Source organism: Manis pentadactyla, chromosome 7, assembly GCF_030020395.1.
Source record: "Manis pentadactyla isolate mManPen7 chromosome 7, mManPen7.hap1, whole genome shotgun sequence".
In the NCBI taxonomy this organism is placed as follows: domain Eukaryota; kingdom Metazoa; phylum Chordata; class Mammalia; order Pholidota; family Manidae; genus Manis; species Manis pentadactyla.
In genome coordinates this window covers 127996824-128018736 of record NC_080025.1, presented here as the reverse complement: position 1 = coordinate 128018736, position 21913 = coordinate 127996824, and the positions used below count along the sequence as shown (strand labels likewise).

The 21913-nt window shown below is 43.3% G+C and overlaps 1 protein-coding gene across 4 annotated transcripts; it reads right to left on the bottom strand.

The window, feature by feature from the left end:
* Positions 1-136: 136 nt before the first annotated feature.
* Positions 137-18751, bottom strand: MEST (mesoderm specific transcript). Of its 4 annotated transcripts, XM_057504767.1 has the most exons (13): positions 13088-13346; positions 10636-10672; positions 9855-10009; positions 7766-7845; positions 7292-7369; positions 7025-7161; positions 6794-6852; positions 5663-5703; positions 5031-5101; positions 4679-4780; positions 3252-3328; positions 1226-1289; positions 137-353 (listed from the first exon to the last, which is right to left on the bottom strand). In XM_057504767.1, the coding sequence occupies exons 3-13, from the start codon at positions 10006-10008 to the stop codon at positions 236-238; spliced, it is 981 nt and encodes a 326-aa protein (XP_057360750.1). In that variant the 5' UTR covers position 10009; positions 10636-10672; positions 13088-13346; the 3' UTR covers positions 137-235. The 4 variants fall into 4 exon arrangements, with proteins under 4 accessions (XP_057360750.1, XP_057360751.1, XP_036764912.2 ...); XM_057504768.1 differs by lacking the exons at positions 10636-10672; positions 13088-13346 and adding an exon at positions 18569-18751; XM_036909017.2 differs by lacking the exon at positions 10636-10672.
* Positions 18752-21913: the final 3162 nt, after the last annotated feature.

The following is a 21913-nucleotide window of genomic DNA, read 5'->3' as shown; positions in this document are numbered from 1 at the left end:
GGCAAGTCCATACACTTGATCAGTTTTCAAGGAATAGAAGGTGAACTATTAGGTCACCTTTAGTTGGAGCTTCTGCTGGCTTTTTACTATACACTGTTCACCAATGTGAGTCAGAGAACTTCTGCGAAAGAATAGTGTTTGGTGGCCAGGAGCTCTTTTGGGCATTTCTTCCTAAGTGGCATAACACAACGGATAAGGGAGTAGGGGAGGTAATACAGGGAAGCTACTCTCCAGCTCAGAACGAGTTGATGAAGCCCATATATGCATTCAAGAAGCCCATGGGATCCTCTAGCTGTGGATAGTGGCTAATGTGGTCATCCAGAATCGACACTGTGGACCGCGGCAGCGTTTTCCTAGTGGAAGAGAACAGCATGTAGGTGAACTTGAGGCTGGATGGAAGGGGAGGGATGTAAGCCAGTGGGCAGCCCTGGTAAACTCTCCTGTGGACATACCACACTGGAGGGAACCTACACAGAGCTTATTCACCTTCTACCCTGGAATTGTAGCTTAGGCAGATATACTTGCCAATTCTATTTATGACGTATACAGACTAGTTTTTACATGTTCATAATCCAACAGACAACAACTTGAAAACAACACTTTTGCTGCAAATGTCAAAACAGGATGACTTCCAGCTCCTTAGAGAAGCCTGAAGTATCAGACAAGTGGGCCACTCAGCAACTCACTGTCCAAGTAAAGACAACAAAGACCTCCCTTAACCCTGGAAAGAGATGAGAGGGTTTAATATCAAATGCAAGCTATTTACTACTGGGTTGTTTCTGCTAGGCCATGTGAAGGTATGGAAAATTCTTATATGACAAAGGCAGTCGAGATTTCGCAGTCCAACACCTTCTAACTAAGTACCAATGAGAAGGCACTTTTCTCAATCTCTCCTTGCAATCTGATCAGCTAAGGTCGATGAGTTGGCATTACGATCAATAAAAAGGAAACATTTCTTAAGATAGATCTACTTCCATTCCCTGGCTCACATGACAGCTTTTTCTTACCTGTATACATCAGAATATGTAGAAGCCATGACAGTGAAAATAGGCAGTATAAATCAAAAGACTGTATAACGGAACTTCTTGATCTTTACACATTTGTGTGAGAATAAAATTCCCAACTCATCCTTCCTAGATGAACAACCAGTGAGGTCAGATAGTGACCAGAGCAAAAGCTCTCAACAGGAAATCCTACTCACCAAAGACCCCTGAGGGAGACTCACCTGTACAGCTCCAAAAACTCTGGATAGGGGTTCACAGGATCCAGTGGCCCATAGATGAAATGAACTGTGAAAGAGAAGAGGGAGTTACTAATAGATCTCACAGCTATTCCCCATTCCCCGCCCTAATTTTTTTCCATTTTGAGACATGGAAAATTCTTTGTGAAAAGAATTTATTTATCATTGTGAAAAGTATACAACATGATGGTTTGGTTTACATTTACTGTGATATCGCTACCACAATAGTTCTGCTAATATCCATCTTCTTTATATTTATTGTAGATACTAAAAAAAGGAAAAAATTTTTCTCCCTGTGATGGGAATTTATATAAGAGGTACTCTTAACTTTGCTGTATCTCATACAGCAGTGTTAACTATAGTCCTCATGGTGAACATTCCATCCCTAGTACTTACGGCTCCAAGTTTGTACCTTTGACCACCTTCCTCCAAATTTTCCCTCTCCTACCCTCCACTTTCTGGTAACCACCAGTCTAATCTCTTTCCTGAGTTTTTTTTCTAGGTTCTATGTATTAGTGAAATCATACTTGTCTTTACTTGTGTGACCTATTTCATTTAGCCTAATGCCTTCAAGGTCCATCCATGTTGTTGTTGCAAATGGTAAGATTGCCTCATTTTTTATGGTTGAATAATATACCATTTTATTTACATACCACAACTTCTTTATCCATTCACCTGGTGGTAGACACTTAGGTTATTTCCATGACGTGGCTACTGTAAATAATGCTATGAATGTGGGGGTACTCTGTATCTTTTAAAGTTAGTGTTTCATTTCCTCTGGATAATAAGGTGTATTTTTAATTTTCTGAGGAACCTCCATACTGTTTGTCATAGTGGCTGATCCAATTTACAATCCCACCAACAGTGTGTAAGGATCCCCTTTTCTCTACATCCACGCCACCATTTGTTAATCTCTTGTCTTTCAGATAATGGCCATTCTAACAGGCATGAGATGATAGCTCACTGTGGTTTTAATCTGCATTTCCCCAATGACTAGTGATGTTGAGTATCTTTTCAGGTACCAGTTGGCCTTTCATATATTTTCTTTTGAACAGTGTCTACTCAGGTCCTTTGCCTATTTTAAATTTGTTGGGGTTTTTTTTGCTATTGAGCTGTATGAGTTTGTTATATTTTATATATCAACCCCTTATCAGATACATGGTTTGCAGACATTTTTCCCCCATTCTATAGGTTTACCTTTTCACTTTGTTAATGGTTTTTGCTGTGCAGAAGCTTCTTAGTTTGATGTAGTCTGACTTTTAAGTAAAAAAATTTAATGATAGAAAGCCTAACTTCTTTCAATAAGTAGGTTATAAAGAACTTCTGAGAGTAAGTCTAAAACCTAGCCAATTCGTGACATTTCTTCCTATATTCAACCATTCAGTCTCTCCTCCGCAGTTCATCTGTGCCTGGACCAAAGGGAGTAAGCCCCAATTCTTTTAACGTTCTCGTTCTATAAATCCATGATACTATCATTCTTTAAAATTAGTCTATTCAGTTATAATTGACCCCTGGTATTTTAAATTGGCCAATAATTTCTTGAGCACCAACTACTATGTGTGAGATACTGCACGGATTTTTTTCTTTTTAAATCCATAAGAATGAAGAGACAAGTGAGCAGAAACCACCTTAGATTGCTCAGTAATCTAAACAGCCTTCTGTCCCAGCAGTTTCAGTATGTGGCAGCCACTGAAAATGCACAGCCAACAGTGACACAGTGACCTTTGCAATCGTCTCTCAGTGTGTTACACACTTCCCCTCTCCAACACATGTAACTGGTGTTTCAGATATTGGGAGTAGGGTTGCCAGATTAAATAACTGAAATTCAAATTTAACTAGGCATCCTCTAAATGTTTTTTTTTTAATGTAAGTATGTCCAAATATTGCACAGCACATACTTATCCTAAAAAAACAGCTGGATGTCTTGTATTTTTATTTGCTAAATCATGCAGTTACTTTAACTACATAGTCCCTAAGTTTTCCTATCAAGATGTGGTATAGAAATACTCACTGGGTATAGTTACAGAGGCAAGAGCTCCTACCCAGCGTCTTCGAAACTTCTTCCTCTGATTGATGTACTGTAAGAGACTACAGGACAGGTAAGTCAGCAGGGGTAGAAGAAGCTTTTATTGTTGTAAGGATGTGAAGGTCTGACATGAGCCATAGGAACACAGTAAATGTTTTCTTAATCCAGAAGCAACTTGACTCTCCTGGGAATGGCTTACTTAATTTACCATTTCTGTTAACCTCTCGAGTTAACCGCCATGTAGCTGTAGCAGTGATCTTGCCTGCTATCATGTAAGAATTAATGATTACATGTGTTTATTCAGCAGGGAATGAGGTCTAGAAAGGCTGGAAGCTAGTTTGGATTATGTGACTGGAGTCCAGGTCCAAGGTTCTGACTTAGTGACTCTACCACTAAGTAGCTCTGTGACTCAAAGGTGTAACCTATGTCTTTCAACATCTGTTTCCTCAACTTTAAGAGTACTGAACTACCTGGTCTCTAAATTGACATCTTGTAGAAGTTCTTAAGCACAAAGCTTCATTCTCTGCATTCCATCTGACCACAGATAAATGGAGATTTCCTCTTCCTATAGAGTAAGATACCACAGCCACATTTTAGAATGCAAACTCATGTATTCTACTTGTCCTAGAGTTATGCAAGCAGAAGAGTTATTTTTGTGAACCTCAACACCTCTTAGAAATGGTATTTACTTTCTGGAAATGAAAGTGTAAGGGAATTTAAAAAGAGGGCTCTGTTTCTTTTTTTTATATTAAAATAACTTCAGCAATGTCATGGGGGTTGGGATGGGAGGGAGGAATGGCTCCTTCCACCTCACAGTTCCCAGTAGAGCCATGGGTTAAAACACCGTAGCTACACTGGCCCAGCTGGCACAAATACAGAGCCTTATCTTACGTGGTTACAGGCACCACCATCTTTAGGGCCCTCAGCGAAAGCCGCTATATTCTCATTTGAACCAAGGCATGGGAATTCTTCGTACAAGACAAATCTCCCTTCTCAGTTCCTGCTGCTAGAGAAAAGACAAGAAAAAGGCAAAGACTTGCATTTTGAGAGAGGCACTAGGCTCCTTTTACAACTACAATTAGACATTTTGAAGCATTTAGTATTAACAAAAAGCCCAAAGAGGACTGGCCAAAATCAATTGGCCAGTTACAAACTGAATTAACGTTAGAGTTTGCAGCTGTTTATCCAAACTTTTTGTGCCACATGGCTTAGGCTCAGGGCTCACTCTATTCTTGATTTCTTTCTTCTTAGAAAAGTACAGAGCAGACTTTTTAGTTTTCCCTCATAGGTCCTAACAACTTTCGTATGAGTGGGAACAAGCCAGCAAGCAATAGAACAAGCGATGGCTCACTCTTGCCCCACTTTCCAAAAAAAAGCTTCTCCAGAAAGCAAAGCCAAGTGTTATTTCTTACCTGTCAATAACTAAGTTCCCATCATTGTTGCGAATCCCTGCCCACATGTCCCACAGCTCACTCTCAGAGGGTCGGGTATGCGGCCCAAAGGCCGGGGCAAGACTGAAAGAGCCCAAAGAGACAAGAAAGTCAAGTGTGAGAGTTCAGAATGTCAAATGTGCCTGGAACCTCAGAAGTCATGCCATCTGACCCTTAACTGATTCATCAATTCCTTTTGCTGCTTCCCTGGTGAGTGGCCAATACTGTCGCTTTAAAATATCAAGCCAAGGATTTGGCCCAGAGTTTTAATGGCAACCCCTTGTCACTGCATTGTTCCCAGGCTATAGTGGATCAATCTTTGGCAGCCACTTACCCTCGAGAGAACACAAAGAAGTTCATCAGTCGTGTGAGGATGGGTGACAGCAAGCCTCCATCTTTGAGAAGCTGTAGGTAAATAAGCAAAAGCAAAAATCAAGAATCCAAAGAGAGAAAACAACCAGGAACAAAGGTCTTAGATTAGGGACTGAAAAAGGACTTTTAGCGAAATCTTCTACCAAAAGGTTTGCTCATTAGCTTTTAGTTTTTGTTTTGCTTCCCCACATTCTTTTCACGTGGAAGACAAACCTATTTCTAATTCCCTTTAAGATTACATGTCTACAGGGGTAGAACAAGTCCCTAAATCCCTAAAACTTGTAACTGATGTATTCAACTTGAGACTGGGATCCTGATTTGTTCAAACATCACGCTGATGTCACAGGTGTTTTGCTAGCTAAATTTATCCACATATTTGTTGATCTCTTAGTCTCAGAAATAAGGCTTTACCTAAGGGCCACTTCCACTGCTTTATTTGCATAAGGAAAACACTAACTTCATTAATGTAAATTCATGAGAAGGATTTTAACTGTAGCCCATTACACCAGGAATAACTCTTATAAAGGTCTCAAAATTATTTTTATGCCTGTATAAATCTCAAAAACTAAAGATCTAATCAGTGAAGTAGCCAACCTTTTGGAGAAGGAGAGGACGGTGAGTCTCAGGAAATATACCTGAAGGAGAACAGAGTTATGTTAGTCATCTACCAACAACTTTAGGCCACACATAGGCCCATTATCAGAAACCATCCTCCCTATTCACTGTCACCTTTGGGGTCTTCACTGCTAAAAACAATTACAAAGGAAGATTTAGTACTGTCATCTAATTACTTCTCCAGGGAATTCTGCATCTAACAGGTCAAATTCTTTCCCACTTGGATTATTTTCCCCATTGTAAAGGTAAAAGAAATGGGAAAAATAATGTACATGGTCATCTGTAATGCTGATGCTTAAGTTCTGACTCCCGTTGGCATTTCCTCCCATTCTTCAGAACACGTTGTATTGTTACTATTTGGGGCTGCAAAAGAAACCAGAGATTTTTCAGGAAGTATAGGTCCCTAGAAAAATCCTACAGTTCTTTCTTTTTTCTCCAGTCAGTGAGAGAAAGCATTAACATTGCTGATTAGGGAACAGACTCTTCTCCTGATCTATTCTTAAGGAATTCAGGAGATAACTAGGATTTCACAGATTTACAAGACAGGCTCACTGGCTGAGAGAAAAAGTGAACCCTTGATTAGACCTTTTGGAGATGTTTCTAATTTCTAACTGAAACTTGGCACTGCTATTAATGCGGAGTTTAGGAAACAAAACACAGTAAGTAGTACTAGACACACCTGTGGCTTCATTGCAGCTATCCATGTAACCCGATGCAGCTGGCTGGAGATATTTACGTGCTAGCATCTGCACTCCTCACTACCTTCTAACCAGAGTTGTTGCTAGATCCACCACTAGATCTTGCTATGCAGTGCATTTCAAAAGCACATATTACTCTACTGCTGTTTATTAACAATATGCCAATATAATCAGCTTCCTTTGTAATCCTATTCATTTTATTTTCTATATTTAAAAACATTACTCTGAGAAAAGGTAAATAAATCTCATCAGACCACAAAAGTGATTCATAGCACAAAAAAGGTAAAGATCCTCTAGTTTAACTGGGTCTGCTTGTAATATTATCAGATTACCGTTTAGATGTCACCATGACGTCTAAACGTGGCCCTTCTTAGGCTACCCCTCACTTCCCACCCACCGCCAAGGCAATTACCTCCATTTGACAAACAGAGACTCTTTATGGTAAGCCGACCAGATCGATTCTGCTTGAACCTAGAAAACAGGTGTGGGGAACACACAGCTGAGTGGACGTACACCAGTGCAGTGGCTAAAGACAAACTCCCAAGAAGGAAAAGCGGTAGAAAGAACCCAGGAATAATTTACTTTCCCCAGCATCTTAAATGAGTGAAACCTATGAGACAGCAGAAGTAAAGATTTTACTGACCTATAGAGCAGCTCCTGAGCAACGATATCACCATAATCGTGAGACAAAACGTTGATCCTGCGGTTCTGGAGCCCCAGATGCCTCAGAAGTGCCTCCACAATGCTGGCCTGCTCAAATATGGAATAGTGATGTGGTCTCTAAGGAAAAGAAAGCCCAGATATACAGGATGAAGTCACAAGTGCAGATGTGTCTGCCAGCTTGACCCCTCTGCCCTCATGCACCGCCCCCCCATACTCAACACTAGTCCCCCGTCTAGATGCGGCTTACCGGTTTGTCACTGAAGCCAAAGCCCAAGAAGTCAAGGGCAATCACTCGATGAAACCTCAGGGTCAGACCTTCCCAAATCTACAAGAAAAAAAGGATGATTTGGACTTCTGATCCTGTCCCTCCTCTCCTCTGACCTATAGCAGTAGAGGAGTTTCACCCCTCTCTCAGCCTAACAGACATCAATAAAGAGAAAAATCTCATGAAACCACCACAGGCCCACAGATGATCCTCTTGAAAAGTGCTTTATGCCTAATAATTAATCTCTACTGAGGGAAGAACTCCAGCATTTTTAACTTGGCAATGCTCCTTCCCAGACTGTCAAATAATTTTTTACAATAAATGAGAAACAGTTCTACATTTAATCCTATTTTATTAAGCAATTCAAATATGCAAGAGCCTTCCAGTGCTGACAACAAAATCCTTGATTTTTGATTTTTAAAGATATAGTAGGACCTAGAAGTCCGATTTCATTACCTTGTACCAATCATAGCTGGATGTTGGAAAGCCATGTAAAAGCACAACTATCTCTGGACTTCCAACCACTCCCATGGAGTCTGGGAAGAAGAAAAGAAATCAGGCTGACTCCCTCTAAAATAACCTTGATGATAGTAAAATCTATAAAGGACAAGAAGTGCCACCAAATTAATGCAATTAAAATACAGAATTTCTTTTTAAAATGCAAGCTTACTGCTTTAGGTAAAAACAGGCATTTGACTATTTTCCTTTAATTTGTATGTAAAGAACTACAAACACCACACTTTATATGAAAATACTTGCAAGGCAGTCTGCCTAATTTCACCTAGAATTTTTTTTTAAGTATTTCTCCCTTTATTCTGTATTATTATTAATTAGCAATTTTTTTCACAGTGAGAAGTAAACTTTCGCAGTTAAATGTATACAGTCACAACATATGAACTATAAATTATACTGTATCTTTCTTTAATGGCCTCGCAAAAATTCTCTAAAAAAATGGCAACTATTTCTCAACCTGGTGAGCACCTTGGCTTCTGCTATTTTTCCAGTAATTCTACAGGAGACCCAATCCAGTATCAAAAGCAGAATGCTGAATATTTCAGAATTCTAACAGCTGTCAAAAAGGGTTAATCAACAGAGACATGAACATTTTTTAATGCACAAACATCTTTTAAATTAGCCAAACATTTAAACATGAAATGCTTTGCTAACATTAGATTAAAATATACATTCATATACTATCAGTAGCATGAGAATGATAAGAAAGTTTGCAAAATAATTTAGTTAGAAGCAGTTAAAAAGTTTATATACTTCAGCCTAAGAGTCTTATTCTTCAAAATCCATGCAAAGAAAAATCATTCCATTTACAAACAGCATAGTTTGAAAACACAGATGACTCTTGAGCAGCATGAGGGGTTAGGGTCACCAACCACCCTGCAGTCAAAAATCCATGTAACTTTTGACTCCCCAAAAACATTAATAACTACCAGTAGTCTACTGTCAGCCAGAAGCCTTACCAGTAACATAAACAGATGATTAACATGTATTTTCTATGTTATATGCTGTACTCTTATGCTAGAGAAATTTTTTTCAAATTGTTAGATATCTCCAAAACCTTTTTTCAGTATATTTACTGAAAGAAAATATCTGCATGTAAGTGGACCTGCGCAGTTCAAGCCCATATTGTTCAAAGGTCAGCTATGTAAGGGGAAAAAAATGAAGATTTCAATATTAACTACTTAATATTGTTAATAACCATCAATATTAACTATTTAAAACACTGAAAAACCACAACCTAAATGACCAACATATATAAAATTACGTACCTGCTTAATTGAATATAGCAAATGAGAGGAGGTCAGGAGCAATAATGAAAAACGGTTTATGACAAACATTTTTCGTTATTGCTCTTGACCCCCGCCCAAAAGAAATCTTTTCCAAACTCGTTTCTCAGTTTCTTTACCTATAAAAATGAGGTTATTAGCACCTACCTCCAAGTTCTGTTGCAAAAAATGAGGTGAAACAATGAAGTTTGAAAATAGAATTCAACACCTAGCATATGGTAATTACTTAATAAGTAACAGTCATAACAATTATCGTTAGCAAATTAAAAATTTTGCTATCGTTAGCAAAAATCGTTAGCAAATTAGACTAAAATCACATTTAGTTATGCAAATAACAGATTTTACAGAAAACAGTAAAACGAGATCAGGTTGAGGAGGAACAGAACCAATGGCAGCTATACCTATGAATATTGTTTATATTACCTGACATGGGGGCGCTCAGAAGAGAAAATATCAATATAAATCAGGCTACAATGAAAAATCATACTGAAAAGTCAGTTCTACAGAGTTTGGAATATCAATTCCCACCCCCCTCCGCACCCCAGCAGTTTTCTCTGAGTTTCCCTGCTATCAAATTAACAAAGAGAATTAATCTGTTCCTTCAGGCACACTACACAGAAAAAGGGGTTTCTCCCCTCTATCACTTAGGGGCAACAAAGACCAATGGGCGCAAAGTAAGTACTTCAGTGGGACCTGTGGACCTATGGGACCTCCACACGCCAGCTGTCCCGGGCGTCCTTTCTTACCTTGGTAGAAGATGCGCAGTCCCTTGTAGGTGAAAAACTTGCCAGAAGACTTCCATGAGTGAAGAGCAGGGGAAAGCTGGGGGGGCGGGATATGCAGATAGGCTGCAAGCAAGGGCACCGCCAGCAGCCCCACTTGGACCCACCACTCCCTCATCCTGTAAGAAAATCGGGGGAGGGTGGGCAAGCAGTCAGGTGATGGCGTACATGCTTCTATAAGCCCCAAATTGGTAAGATAGGGGTGGGGGGAGATTTCTGTACCATATAGTGACTACCTTGCCCTCCTATGAAACGTGGCAGAAAGTTTACCCAAAAAAAGTGTAAACACATCTCTGCCTGCTGTGGCAATCACCCTATTTGCTCAACATTCTAATTTTAAGGAAAAGATAAATTATTTTAATTATGTAATCTTCTGCCCACTTTAATCCCTCAGTCCCTCCCCTTGTCCTTTTCCCAAGACTGGCTGAAGAGGTTATTATGTAAAGTAAAATTACTTAAGTATTGTACATCTTTTCATTGGTTTTTAACAAAAGCTTCCAGGAAAAAAATTATTTTCTTAATATTTACTCTAAAAGCTCTACCACCTACCCACCAGCATCTACCAGTAGAATCTGTGTGTGTGTGTGTGTGTGTGTGTGTGTATATGTATTTTTTTTAACTGATGCATAAAAAATATATACCTTACGTGTGGTAATATCACCTGTCCTTAAACAGAAAGCTGCTCTTGTTTCTTGAATATTTATCAACCCTCTGACCCCAGTGAATCCCTGTTTGGCACTACTACCTGGATTTGTGCTGAGAAATTGCTCAGGATAATAAGTCTGTGAAAGCAATAAGATAGAGGCACTGTAAATTCCAACGTAAGCAGCTTTGTCATGACCCTGAATATCTAATCTCTTGAGAGGTCAGGGCAGCAGATTATATTTCTGCTTTCCTTAGCAGACTCTTGAGGAAGCTCCCATTTACTTAATTTCTGAGGAATGCCCCCCTCACCCCCACCAAAGGAAAAAAAGGCAGAGCTCATACCCAACATCTGGGAATTGAAATTGATTCTATCTTGGAAAGAGACCACTGGTTTGCATGCCCAACTTTCCATACCCAGGACTTCAAAGGTCCAAGTCAGTTTATCCACAATGACAATGATAAACAGGTGCTAAACAGGAATTTGAAATAGTTCCCTCTTTTTCTAGCTTACCCCCTTTTGATGGTCATTAGCAAAAGAATTGTCAATAGAATGGAAGTTCTCTCAAAATAGCCAGAATGGAAATACCTTCTAAAATGAAGAGTTGTCAAGAAAACAGCTATAAATAAGGGAAATTAATTGTCAAAACCCTGGTGGAACTGGCTTTGTGTCTGTAACACACAACTTTCCACCACATTACCTGTAATGTGGCCACAAGTCCAATTCATCACAAACTCACAAAATACTCTTTTTTAAAACTCTAAAATAAATAAATAATCCTGTGATTCCACAGCCATAAAATAACCCCAGCCCTTAAAGAATCTCAGCTCCTTTACCTATTTTTTAGGCATTACTAGCTAGAATAGTCTTTTTTTTTCTTTTCTACAAAGGTACATGTCCGTAAGACAGACCCAATGATTTGGTTCTACCTTTCAAGGTAGTATTAGAAATGAACCTTAAAAGTACCAAGAACATTGTCATTACATCACAGTTTTCACCCCACAACAGTGCAGGCTAAATCCCACCATCTCCTTGAAAAATGAGATTACAGAAAGCATTAGGTTTGGATTGTCATTTTCCCAGAGCTATCTGTCCTATATAACTTAGACATTCTTATGTTCACATTTCATCACCAAGCCTTATCCCTGTGATTCTCATCTCTTTCATTCATGGGTTCCAGCAGCGCAATATCTGCAATGACTCAGCAGCACACCAGGGAGGGGCTACTAGAGGAGCCGGTGAAGGGGGCTACCCCACCCTGGGGAAGGGGGGCGCCAAGGGAACGATGCGCTTACTCAGCTCCTGGACACCCCACCCTCCACACCTTTCTTCTCTTTTACTCAAGCAAGCCAAGAGGCAACCCCTCAGGAAGCTATTTTCAGCTTTAATTAGCTCAGTAAAAATGACCTTAATGACATTTTAGATTTTAGTAGGGAAGCAATCTAGCAGGTCAGTAGACAAAATGTGTTAAACATCTTTTTAACCAAAATCTCCATTATTTGTTGAGCCATTAGTCAAGAGTATAAATTCAACAAACCCCAGGAATAAACCTGGAAATTAACCTTTCTGAGCCTTGATTTCTTCATCTTGTATATAAGAAAATACACTTGCTATCACCAAACCTTACCGCATCGTCGTGAGACCATGAATTACTTTGTAAATCAATGCAAACAATTCATGCGTAACATTATGACTATTTTGTCACATCACCATTCTCACTTGGCTTGTTACTGATATTTCAAAAATACTTACGCCTCCGTGATAAGGAACTGCAAGGTCTAGTCACACCTATGCAGTAACCCGCGCCACAGTGATACCCGGGTCCTCAAATCCTAAATCACACTACAGCAGTAGAGGAGTCTAGAAATCCTAAAATGCGCCACAGCAACAGCAGGATCTTGAAATCCTAAATTACGACACCGCAATACCACAGTCTCGAAATTCTAAATTGCGCCAAGGCTCCACAGAGGTCTAGAAATCCTAAATCGAGCCAGGGTCGTGCTCAGATGTTAAAATCCTTAATTGCACCAAGGTGAAACGGGGGTCTAGAAATCCTAAATTGAGCTAGGGCGATACTGGGGTCTAAAAAATCCTAAATCGGACAAAGGTCTAAAAATCCTAAATTTCATCCGAGCGATACCAGAGTCTAAAAATCCTAAATCGCGCCAAGGCAAAATGGGGTCTAGAAATTCTAAATCGTACCAGGACAACGCCGAAGTCTAAAAATCCTAAATTGAGCCAGGGCAATGCCGGGGTCTAAAAAATCCCAAATCGCACTGCAGCGATATCAGGGTCTAGAAATCCTAAAAATCAAGGAGATCCCAAGTTCTGAACATTCTAGTGCATACAGAAGCTACATCCCCTCCCAAGTAGGCAGAGCGGGGTCAAAGGACCGGCAAGTGTCCAACCCACGTTGGGGTTTTTCCTCCACTGCGGGTGTCGCAGTCCAGCCGCCCCAGCTCAGACACGGTGAGTCCCCACCCGCTAGCCCGCTCCCAGGTCCGGGACAGCGGCTTTGAAGCAGCCACACCCCCAACGGAAGCCGCACACCCACCTGCGGAGGCGATCTCGGCGCACCATGACAGCGTCTTATCCCATGCCGCGCGGCACACGGGTCCAGAGCACGGTGGCTCTGCGGCCCTCGCAGCCGCGCTGGCCGCCCGGCACCCGGGCGCAGCCCACAGCACACGAGAGCGAAGGCGAGGGCGGCGCTGGCCGCGACAAGCAGCCAGCGGCCGCCCGGGTGGGCGCTGCGGCACTGAGCGAGGTGCGGCTGCCGCAGAGGAGGTGCCGCGACGTGCTGGTTGCCTCGGCAGCGCTGAGCTAGTGGGCACCGACTTTTAGAGCCCACCCGCGCCCCGCCCCTGGCCCGCCCACCATGCCGCAGCACCCCTCCCGCGCAGCCGCCGCCCCTCCCCACAACCCCCTCTCCACCGCTGCCCAGCTGCTGCTGCAGGGATGGGGCGCCCCTCATACTCCTCTAGGGGGCACCTTCAGCGGCGTTGAGCCCCGCCAACAGCTCGCTGGTCCCTCATAGGCCCCCAACACCGAGCGCCAGGTACTGCAGCAGAAATCCTTCCCTAGAGAGTTAATGCCACAGACCCCTGAACCCTAACACCCCCACCCCCCATCCCCGGCCCTGAGGTGGCCGCTCAGCCTTAGGTGCAGCGGGGCTCAGGGCTGCCAGCAGTGGTGCCCGCCCACGACCTGCGCCATGTCCAAGGCTTGGGTTCTGATCTTCATGGGTGTCCGACACTTACTAGGTCCCTCACACTGGGTAACCACCAAAGGCACAACCAAGTGATTAGGAAACAGCAAGCTCTGAGGGACCTACCACCGAGTTAATTGGCTGATTGATGGGGCTGCCAGGAAGTGAAAGGGCAAAACTTGCAGAAAGTCTGAGTTCTCTCATTCGGCCCTAACCACCACCGCAGCGCCAGGCACATTTCCTCTGCAGTAGCGCTACGTGGTCCGCATGCCAGAGCCCCGCCGCATCCCTCCCGCAACACCCACTCCCAGCAAAGGGCCCGGCCCGCGCTGGAAATAATGATCATCACAGCTACAAGAGACTAAAGCTCCTTTTATGTTCGACTGAATCACAATGTAAGGGCCCCAGTGGTTCAGGAAAGAGGGAATTTCCCGAATTTTTTTTCTTCATCCATATTCCTTTAAAACGCATCTATTAAGCTTTTGAAAAGAAAAGTGTAGAGAATCAGATTTCTGTGCTCATTTTCTGGCTGTAAATTTAAATTCTGACGAACGCACTCCGGCTGCAAGCAAGGCCAGCAGCCCACGCGGTGCAGGCTCCCTCCAGAAGGGGCGCTGCAGGCCTCTCTTCCACTTGGGCCCATCGGGCTACCCTGCAACCCTGCCACCCTGCCACCCCGCAGCCCAGAGCTCAGACAAGATGGAATCGCAAAAGGCGGGTCCGGCCGAGCCCACCGGCACCTAACTACTCAGGGCGCTAAGGCAGCCAAGCAGACATAAGAGATATCACCAGCTAGGAGCATGTCATCAAAACATTGCACAATCCAGGGTACATGTCTTCTAGTGTCCAATTAAGAGGGTCAGGAAACGAAGGCTTATTTGGCACCTACAGTGCGCTAAGAGCCGGGGATAAAAGAGGAATAAGAAATGGCCCCAGACCCTGCCCTGGCGCAAAATGCTGACCATCCGGTGGGGAAGACGCACAAAAAGGGAGGCTGCTTGAATTTTTCCTTTAATTTCCTGGCAACATCTTGTGACAGGTTGGCCCCCCTCCCCCAACACGTAAGGACCTCAAAGGCAGAACCCAAGTATTCACCTTTTGTATCCCCAGAGCCCGCCAGAGTGCCGGCCACAAAGCAGGCCCCTAATAAACTGCATGAATAAGTACAAGAATTTGAGGGCGCACAGGGGAGGAAGTAATTAAGGGGAGGGGGAGAGGGTTGCCTTGGATGATGAATAGACATTTACCAGACAGACAAAGAGCATTCCACCCAGCGGGGACGGCATTCGCAAAGCACTGGAGGCACAGGACTGCACAACCTCTGGGGAAAACTTGAAGTCCTTTGGGCTGGGGTGCCAACAGGCAAAAAATTAAACTGGAAGGAGTAATTCATCCTAAGGAGTTCCGTTCTGAATAAAATGCGAAGCCACAGATGGATTTAAACCCTTTATGGCCTTAATTGGTTACTTAACAAAATTTAAATGACTCCCTTTACAAATGGAGGATTATCTATTTTAACTAACCATCACCCTTTAGTACTGAATTAATTATTTAGCAAAATTGAAATCGGTCTGTTCAACAGAGTAAAGGCTTTCCTTTGTGTTATGTAATTTTTTTTCATATATTTATTGTCAACCGAACCTCTCAGTCCTACAGACAATTCCACACTTTCACTCCCACCACACCAGGAGCGCCAGCATCCGAGATGACAGCAATTTGGTATTTAATGGACTGACTGCTCACAAATGATCTTATTCTGAAAGCCATGGAAAAAGTAGGCAGACAAGAGGAGAGACCGTCAGCGGCAAGGGTCAAGAGAGGGGACCAAAGGAAGTGCTTGAAGACAACAGGAATTCTAAGACTGCTCAAGACAAACCCTCCTGCATAGACTCGCTGGGAAAACTTCCTTGGAGAAGAAGGGATTTAGGTTGAGAAAGACTTAAAACTGTAACTTGTTTAGGCAAAGAAAGTGTTCTTTCCATAAGAACCTCCAGCGTGGAGACACGGAGCCCAAAAAACGCAGAGGAGAGTATGAGAGATTAGCTTGGTTAAAACCAGGAATTTGTTTTCAAAAATTGAGGGAGAAAATACTGACAATAATACAAGAGCCAAAGAGTTAATGAATTTTCTAAATGTGCCTGACTTACTTCCAGAGAGAAGCTTCCTCCACTGGGGAGAATCTGGCCCAAGGTATAAAACAGTTGGAGTGCCCAAGAAAACATGTAACCATACATAAATCCAAAGCCTGCCTCCGGCTTGCTCTGAGTGCACCCTTTCAGTTCTCGGATACAGACACTACACTTGACCAACATCATATACTGCAGTATACCCTCAAACAATAGCTTATCATGCATTTACTGTCATATTCTAAGATAGTCCCACATAATAAGACCTCTAATATGTGCAAAAATTTGTGTAGGAATCTCAGCATTTATTAGCTTGCTGATACACGGAAGTGGTATGAGTTAGCAGGACTGGTACCATGGATTCAATAATCATGTTCTTAGAATCCCTGTTCGAGACCCATGATATGACAAACACAAGGATATGTGTTTATAGAGCCTCTCTGAAGAACCATAATTATCGATTCAGACAAACTAAAAAAGTTCAAGATGGATGAAACTTAGTTGAACAGCAGCATATGTTCAAGAGACTTAGGGTTTCCGTTGACAGTGAGTCATTGCGATATGGCTCCAAAAATGCCATTGTAGATTGTAGACTGTAATTAGAGAAGTGCCAGAATATGCCCACCCTATTCTCTTCTGCCAGTCAGACCTCACATAAATTATTTTATTCTGTTCTATTAGACCAGGTATTAAGAGACACATAAACAGGAATTTTTAAAGAGATCAACTAAAATGCATTGCAAATTATGTCACCAAAAGAGCATAACATTTTTAGCATGGGTCTCACCCAATTCATCCCTAATTGTCACAGTAACTCAGCTAGATGACTATTTCATCCACCTTTGTTTTTTCCTCAGGGAAAGAAAGATACAGCAGCTCAGAGCACTAAGTTTTAGTATATGAAGAGACTGGGAACTGAACACGGATGTGTCTGGCTCCAAAATCAGTGTTCTTTCCACTACCCCACACTGTCTCCCTGTTTAAAATAACTGGCATGTCTAGTTGGAAGAGAAGCAGCCTTGTGGAGTGGAAGAAGGAAATGTTAGCAGTCCTCAAATATTTGTGGAAGCAGTATTAGACATTTTATTCTGTATGGCTCCAAGGGGTGCAAATTGTAGAGAAACAGATGTTGATTCAACATAAAGAATTTTCCAACAGTCAGGGCTGTCTAGAGAGACTGAGTGGCTCAGCCATTTTGGGACGTGACAAGTTCCCTGTCACTAGGGGCCGGGCAGCCCTGAGGCAGGCACGCGAGCTCTGGGTGATGCAGGGATGACCGTTAATGTCGTCTCCCATCAGACAGAAACTAAGGCTCAGAGAGGTATCGGAACTTGGCCAGGGTGACCCCTCTACTGAAGAGTCAGTTCCACAACTAGGTCCTCTCTGGCTGCCCCTCTGCTTAGAGCTCTTTGTACAACATGCTGTTTCATGTGAGGGCAAGACAAATTGAAGAAAATGATCAATGCAGTCCCATCAACCTCTCAACCAAATTTAACCAATATATCCCCAAAGTGACTGGTTTCTTCATTCCTCCTCAGGCTCACTTTTGGGTAAAAGTCTTTGGCTGCAAAAGTTCAAAGGATGAGTGGTAGAGAAGCAACAGAACTGAATAATCGGCGAACCAGATAAAATGAACCTAAGTAACAGACAGCCATGTCTGTACATTACAGAATGCTGGGTACCCCTAAAGTCTCTTTACACACCTTCCGCATTACAGGGCATACCTCATAATCCCACACCTGGTACTATTCCACTCTTTCACATCTAGAGTACACCTTATATACCCACACAGATAAGGATTCAAAATAAAATAGTCTCTTACATTTTTATAAAACCTTACCCTTTCGCATATATTATCTCATCTGATCTCACCTCAGTCCTGAAAGGAAGGCAGCTACTTTCTTTTAGACAGACAAAGCAATTTCCCAGCTGCCTGGGGAAGAAAGGGCTACAGCACACAGCTCTTTTTTTTTCTAAACTATTTTCCACCTTATATTATTCCTCCAGCCTGCACGAATCAACCGAGAAGCAAGTGTTTCGCTTTCCCTCGACTGCTGCCATCACCTCGCACCTTCTTCATTGGTCTTCCCTCACTTTGCCCTCCAGGGCCCCCAACCCCACTACTACTGCGGCGCTTTCCGCGAATCCGGTTACTACTTCACTCGCTCGGCACCGCCGCGCACTCATTGCTGCCGCTCCGGGTAAAAACGCACCCGTGCACGCTCTACGTGCACACCCGCCTCGCCCCCTACACTCTAGCAGGCCCGTGTAGCTGCGACCTTCCTGACCACCACCGCGGCTCTCCCTAAATGGGAGGCTGCGCCTCCCAGGAATCGGATCCCCGATTCCCCTGAAGGGGTGGTCAAGCCGACGAACGGGACTAAACGTCAGAAGGGGAGGCAAGGCTCCGGCGAGGGTTATGGGAATTTTGTGTTCTCATCCGACCCCGAGGTTCTGGGACCTGACGACCGAGGACCTCACCCACGTGGTCCCCGTGCAGCCACCCACGAACCCTAGAGTGGTCCTGCACGCCCCAGCATGTCCTCACGTCCTCCTGGGCCACTGTCATTCAAAGCTTGGTCCCCAGGATTGGTGTGGTCTACGCACACTACCCACATTCCCACAGTGTGGCCGTACCCACTCTTCGGGTGGGCTGGGAGGCTTAGGGTGGAGGGTCACTTCATCCCCGCCCGTCTCCTACCTGTTTCAGGTAAGACCTAGGTTACAAGACTCCATGTTTGGGGGACCCGGTTGCGCATGCGCTTCCGGCGGCCCCAGGCTCTTGGCCTTAGCTGGGTCCCCGGGGAAGACCCGGCCAAGCCACCGAATTCTCGGCCGTGGGCTAGAGCGTCGCCACCTCCGCGCACCGGCCTACCGGCCTTGGAGTCAACCTGTACTGCTGCCTTCTCCCTGCTGGGCATCAGCGCCTCCTATTGCAAAGGATATGAAATGGCAGGCTGTGCCTTTGAAAAGAATCTAAGAGATTGGCCAAACCAGAATCAAATTCTGTGCGGCCTCATCTCAATACTTTGAGGTAATAAAACTGAAGGCCAAAGAAGTATTTTGATGGTTATGTAGACATCTTTGGTGAGCTTTCCATATATCAGCTATTGCCCCAACTTCATAAAGACTCCCAAATCTACATCTCCAGTCCTAACCTTTATCCCAAACTCTACTCCATATATTTATCTGATTTCGGTTCATCTTCACATGAATGGCCCATACATCTCATACTCAACAAGGGCAAAGTTAAATTCACTGCACTTTCTCTGTCTCCTCCTTCCCATACTACAAACTGAGCCCCCTTCCCCAGAACCTGTGCTTCCTTCTATATTCTCTGATTAATGGCATTGCCATCCACTCCAGTCTCCCACACACAACCACCAATACCTGTGGCATAATGAGATGATGGTAAAGAGCCAGGCAGCCTTGGGTACAGATCCCCAAAAGTTCCCTCCTTCCGTCTCTTTTTCATCCTACCTCCCTCATCGTCTCTTGAATTCGTCTTGCTTCCTTCTATTCCCACTACCATTTGCCCTTACTTCAGGCCCCGTTATCTCTCACCTGTACTACTGCCTCCTAATTGGTTTCAAGTTCTTCACCATTACACCCTCCTAATCCATCATTCACACACCTGCTAAAGTGATTTTTCTTAAAACTCGTTACTGACTCCCTCTTGCCAATCCTAAATGCAAGCTTTTTAGCTTGGCAAGCAAAACATCTCAAAATCTGGTCCTTGCCTTCCTCTAGAATCTTCTCTTTTACCACCCTCACTTTTCCCATCCCCCCCCCAAACTTCATAATCTGACCAAACATTACAAATTGTAGTCCCTCTGAAAACACCATGCATGGAAAACATTTACAAGGACAGCAATCTAGTCCAGGTGGCTCCCTTCTGCTTCTCGGCAAAAACAACAGAACCCTCCCTTAATTCCCGCTCTGCCAGGCACTCACCACCCAAGCTCACTCCCCCTTGCTTGCTTGCTATCACATAGAAACGTTACAGATAAGGAAGCAGAAAGATATATACTGCTCTTTCGTTCAGGACTCAGACCTTGGGAGATTACGCCTCTGAGCCCGCTGGTGTAAAATTAAAACCTCAACACTCCAAGACCTCTGAGTGCCGCTTGATTCTTCTGTCCATCAGCGATCCAGTCCAGGTTTTTCAGGTTTTTCTGTATCACTCTAAGCCTTTACATGTGTTCTTTCCCTCTGCCAAAGATATTCTTTCCCACTTTGGCTACCTAAAAAATACATTCCTCAGAACTCAACTTAGTTGTCACATCCTCTTGCAAGCCTTCCCTGAAACCTTCCTACAGATATACTCACTCCCTCCTCTGTGACATCTCTGTCCCTTGTACACTCTTCAACAGTTGCACTTACACTATATTGTAATAACATTTGCATATCTGTCTTGTCTATCCTACCACATTGCTAAGCTCCTCAAGGACAGGATCTTACTCATTTCTGAATCCCTTGTGCCAAGCCAGCATCTTATAATAATGATGATATGGATGAATAAACACACACTATGTGCCAGACTCTGCTATACTCTTTATGTACATTACATTATTTAATTCTGGTGATAATTCTATAAAAGAAGACCCGTTATTATCCTAAGTGGAAGAACTGAGACTTTGAGAGATGAAGGAGTTTGTCCAAGATTGCAGAGCTGGTTAGTTAGGGAGCCAAGATTTGAACACAGGTATGTTGGCTAGTGTTTATTTTATCCACAAATAAGGTTTATAGAATTAAAATGATACTTTAAAAAATCAGATAATTTTTTTTAAAGTATGAATGCTTACAGAGTTAATTTATTTTTCAAAGGGAAAACACAGCTAGCCTACTCTAGTGGATGGAAATCGAGTGTTAGTTTAAACTAATGGTATAGAAGGCCAAATAAATACCCTTGATGTTAGGCTAAATAAGAAAACAATCCTGCTGTTATTGTGTATAATCTGTTCTTATATGGATGTTATGAATATTTTTGCTAAGGAACTGATGAATTGTAAACCAATGATAGGTAGGTTTTTTTCAAAACCCCTTCTGGATAAGTGGGAGAAAAGACACCAAAATTGAAAGAGTCTCCATAGAAATTGTCAAGAAGTTGCCAGAGATGGGGATACCACCACATTAGGAGGGAGGAGTGAATATATGTAAAGCACTAAGACTGCCTGGCACATAAGAAGCACCATGTTATTGTGATAGTTATCACTGTTGTTGTCCTGAGAACTTTGGCAGCTCCCAGTCCTGTGGTAGAGATAAACACGTGAGCTGAAAGCAAGCAATGTGATGAATGAATAATACGGCTATCAACAGAAGTCTGCGGGAGTTCCCAGAGCAGGAGGGTGCAAGTATCTGCCAGGGAATAGAGAGAGGGAACAAGATGGCACCCAGAGGGGACATGACTGGGGAAGCAGCCAGTTGCCAGAACCAGAGCAACACAGCCTAACTTCTGCAGAAACATTTGGCAGCGAATATTATACTACTGAAGGCTCCATTTCTTGGAGCCTCTAATGTTTAGAATTTCCTCACTGTTCCAAGCATTGTTTTCACCATCAGTGCAGCAATGGGACCTGAGCCACGGGGCAGAAGAAGAAGCCTTTTGCCAAGATGGTATGAGAGAATGGAGCGGGGAGGAAGAGTAGACCAACGCTTATGCTGCCATGGCCCTGGGCTCAAAGGAAATGCCAGCCCCACTCAGAAGTGCAACTGGGATAATCAAGACTCTGGGAGGAGAAAGCACATTCCTATGCTCCAGGCTCCAGGCCCTCCCTAGCAGAGGAGAAACAGCTGGGCACAGACGTAGTGATGTGCACACTGAGCAAGAGGGAAGGGCTAGGCAATGGACGCTGCCATCCAGCTTGGCGGGCACTGCCCAAGAAGGCCCACCTTTTCCCTCCAAACCCATGCCAGGTGTCTTGCACACTAACCCAGTGTTTCCCAAGCCAAACAGCATGGAGCTTTTAAGCAGCTGCTTAAAAGTCTACATTCTTTACCACAGGCCATTAACTTTATATGTAGGCAAAACATTTATGCTCCTCCC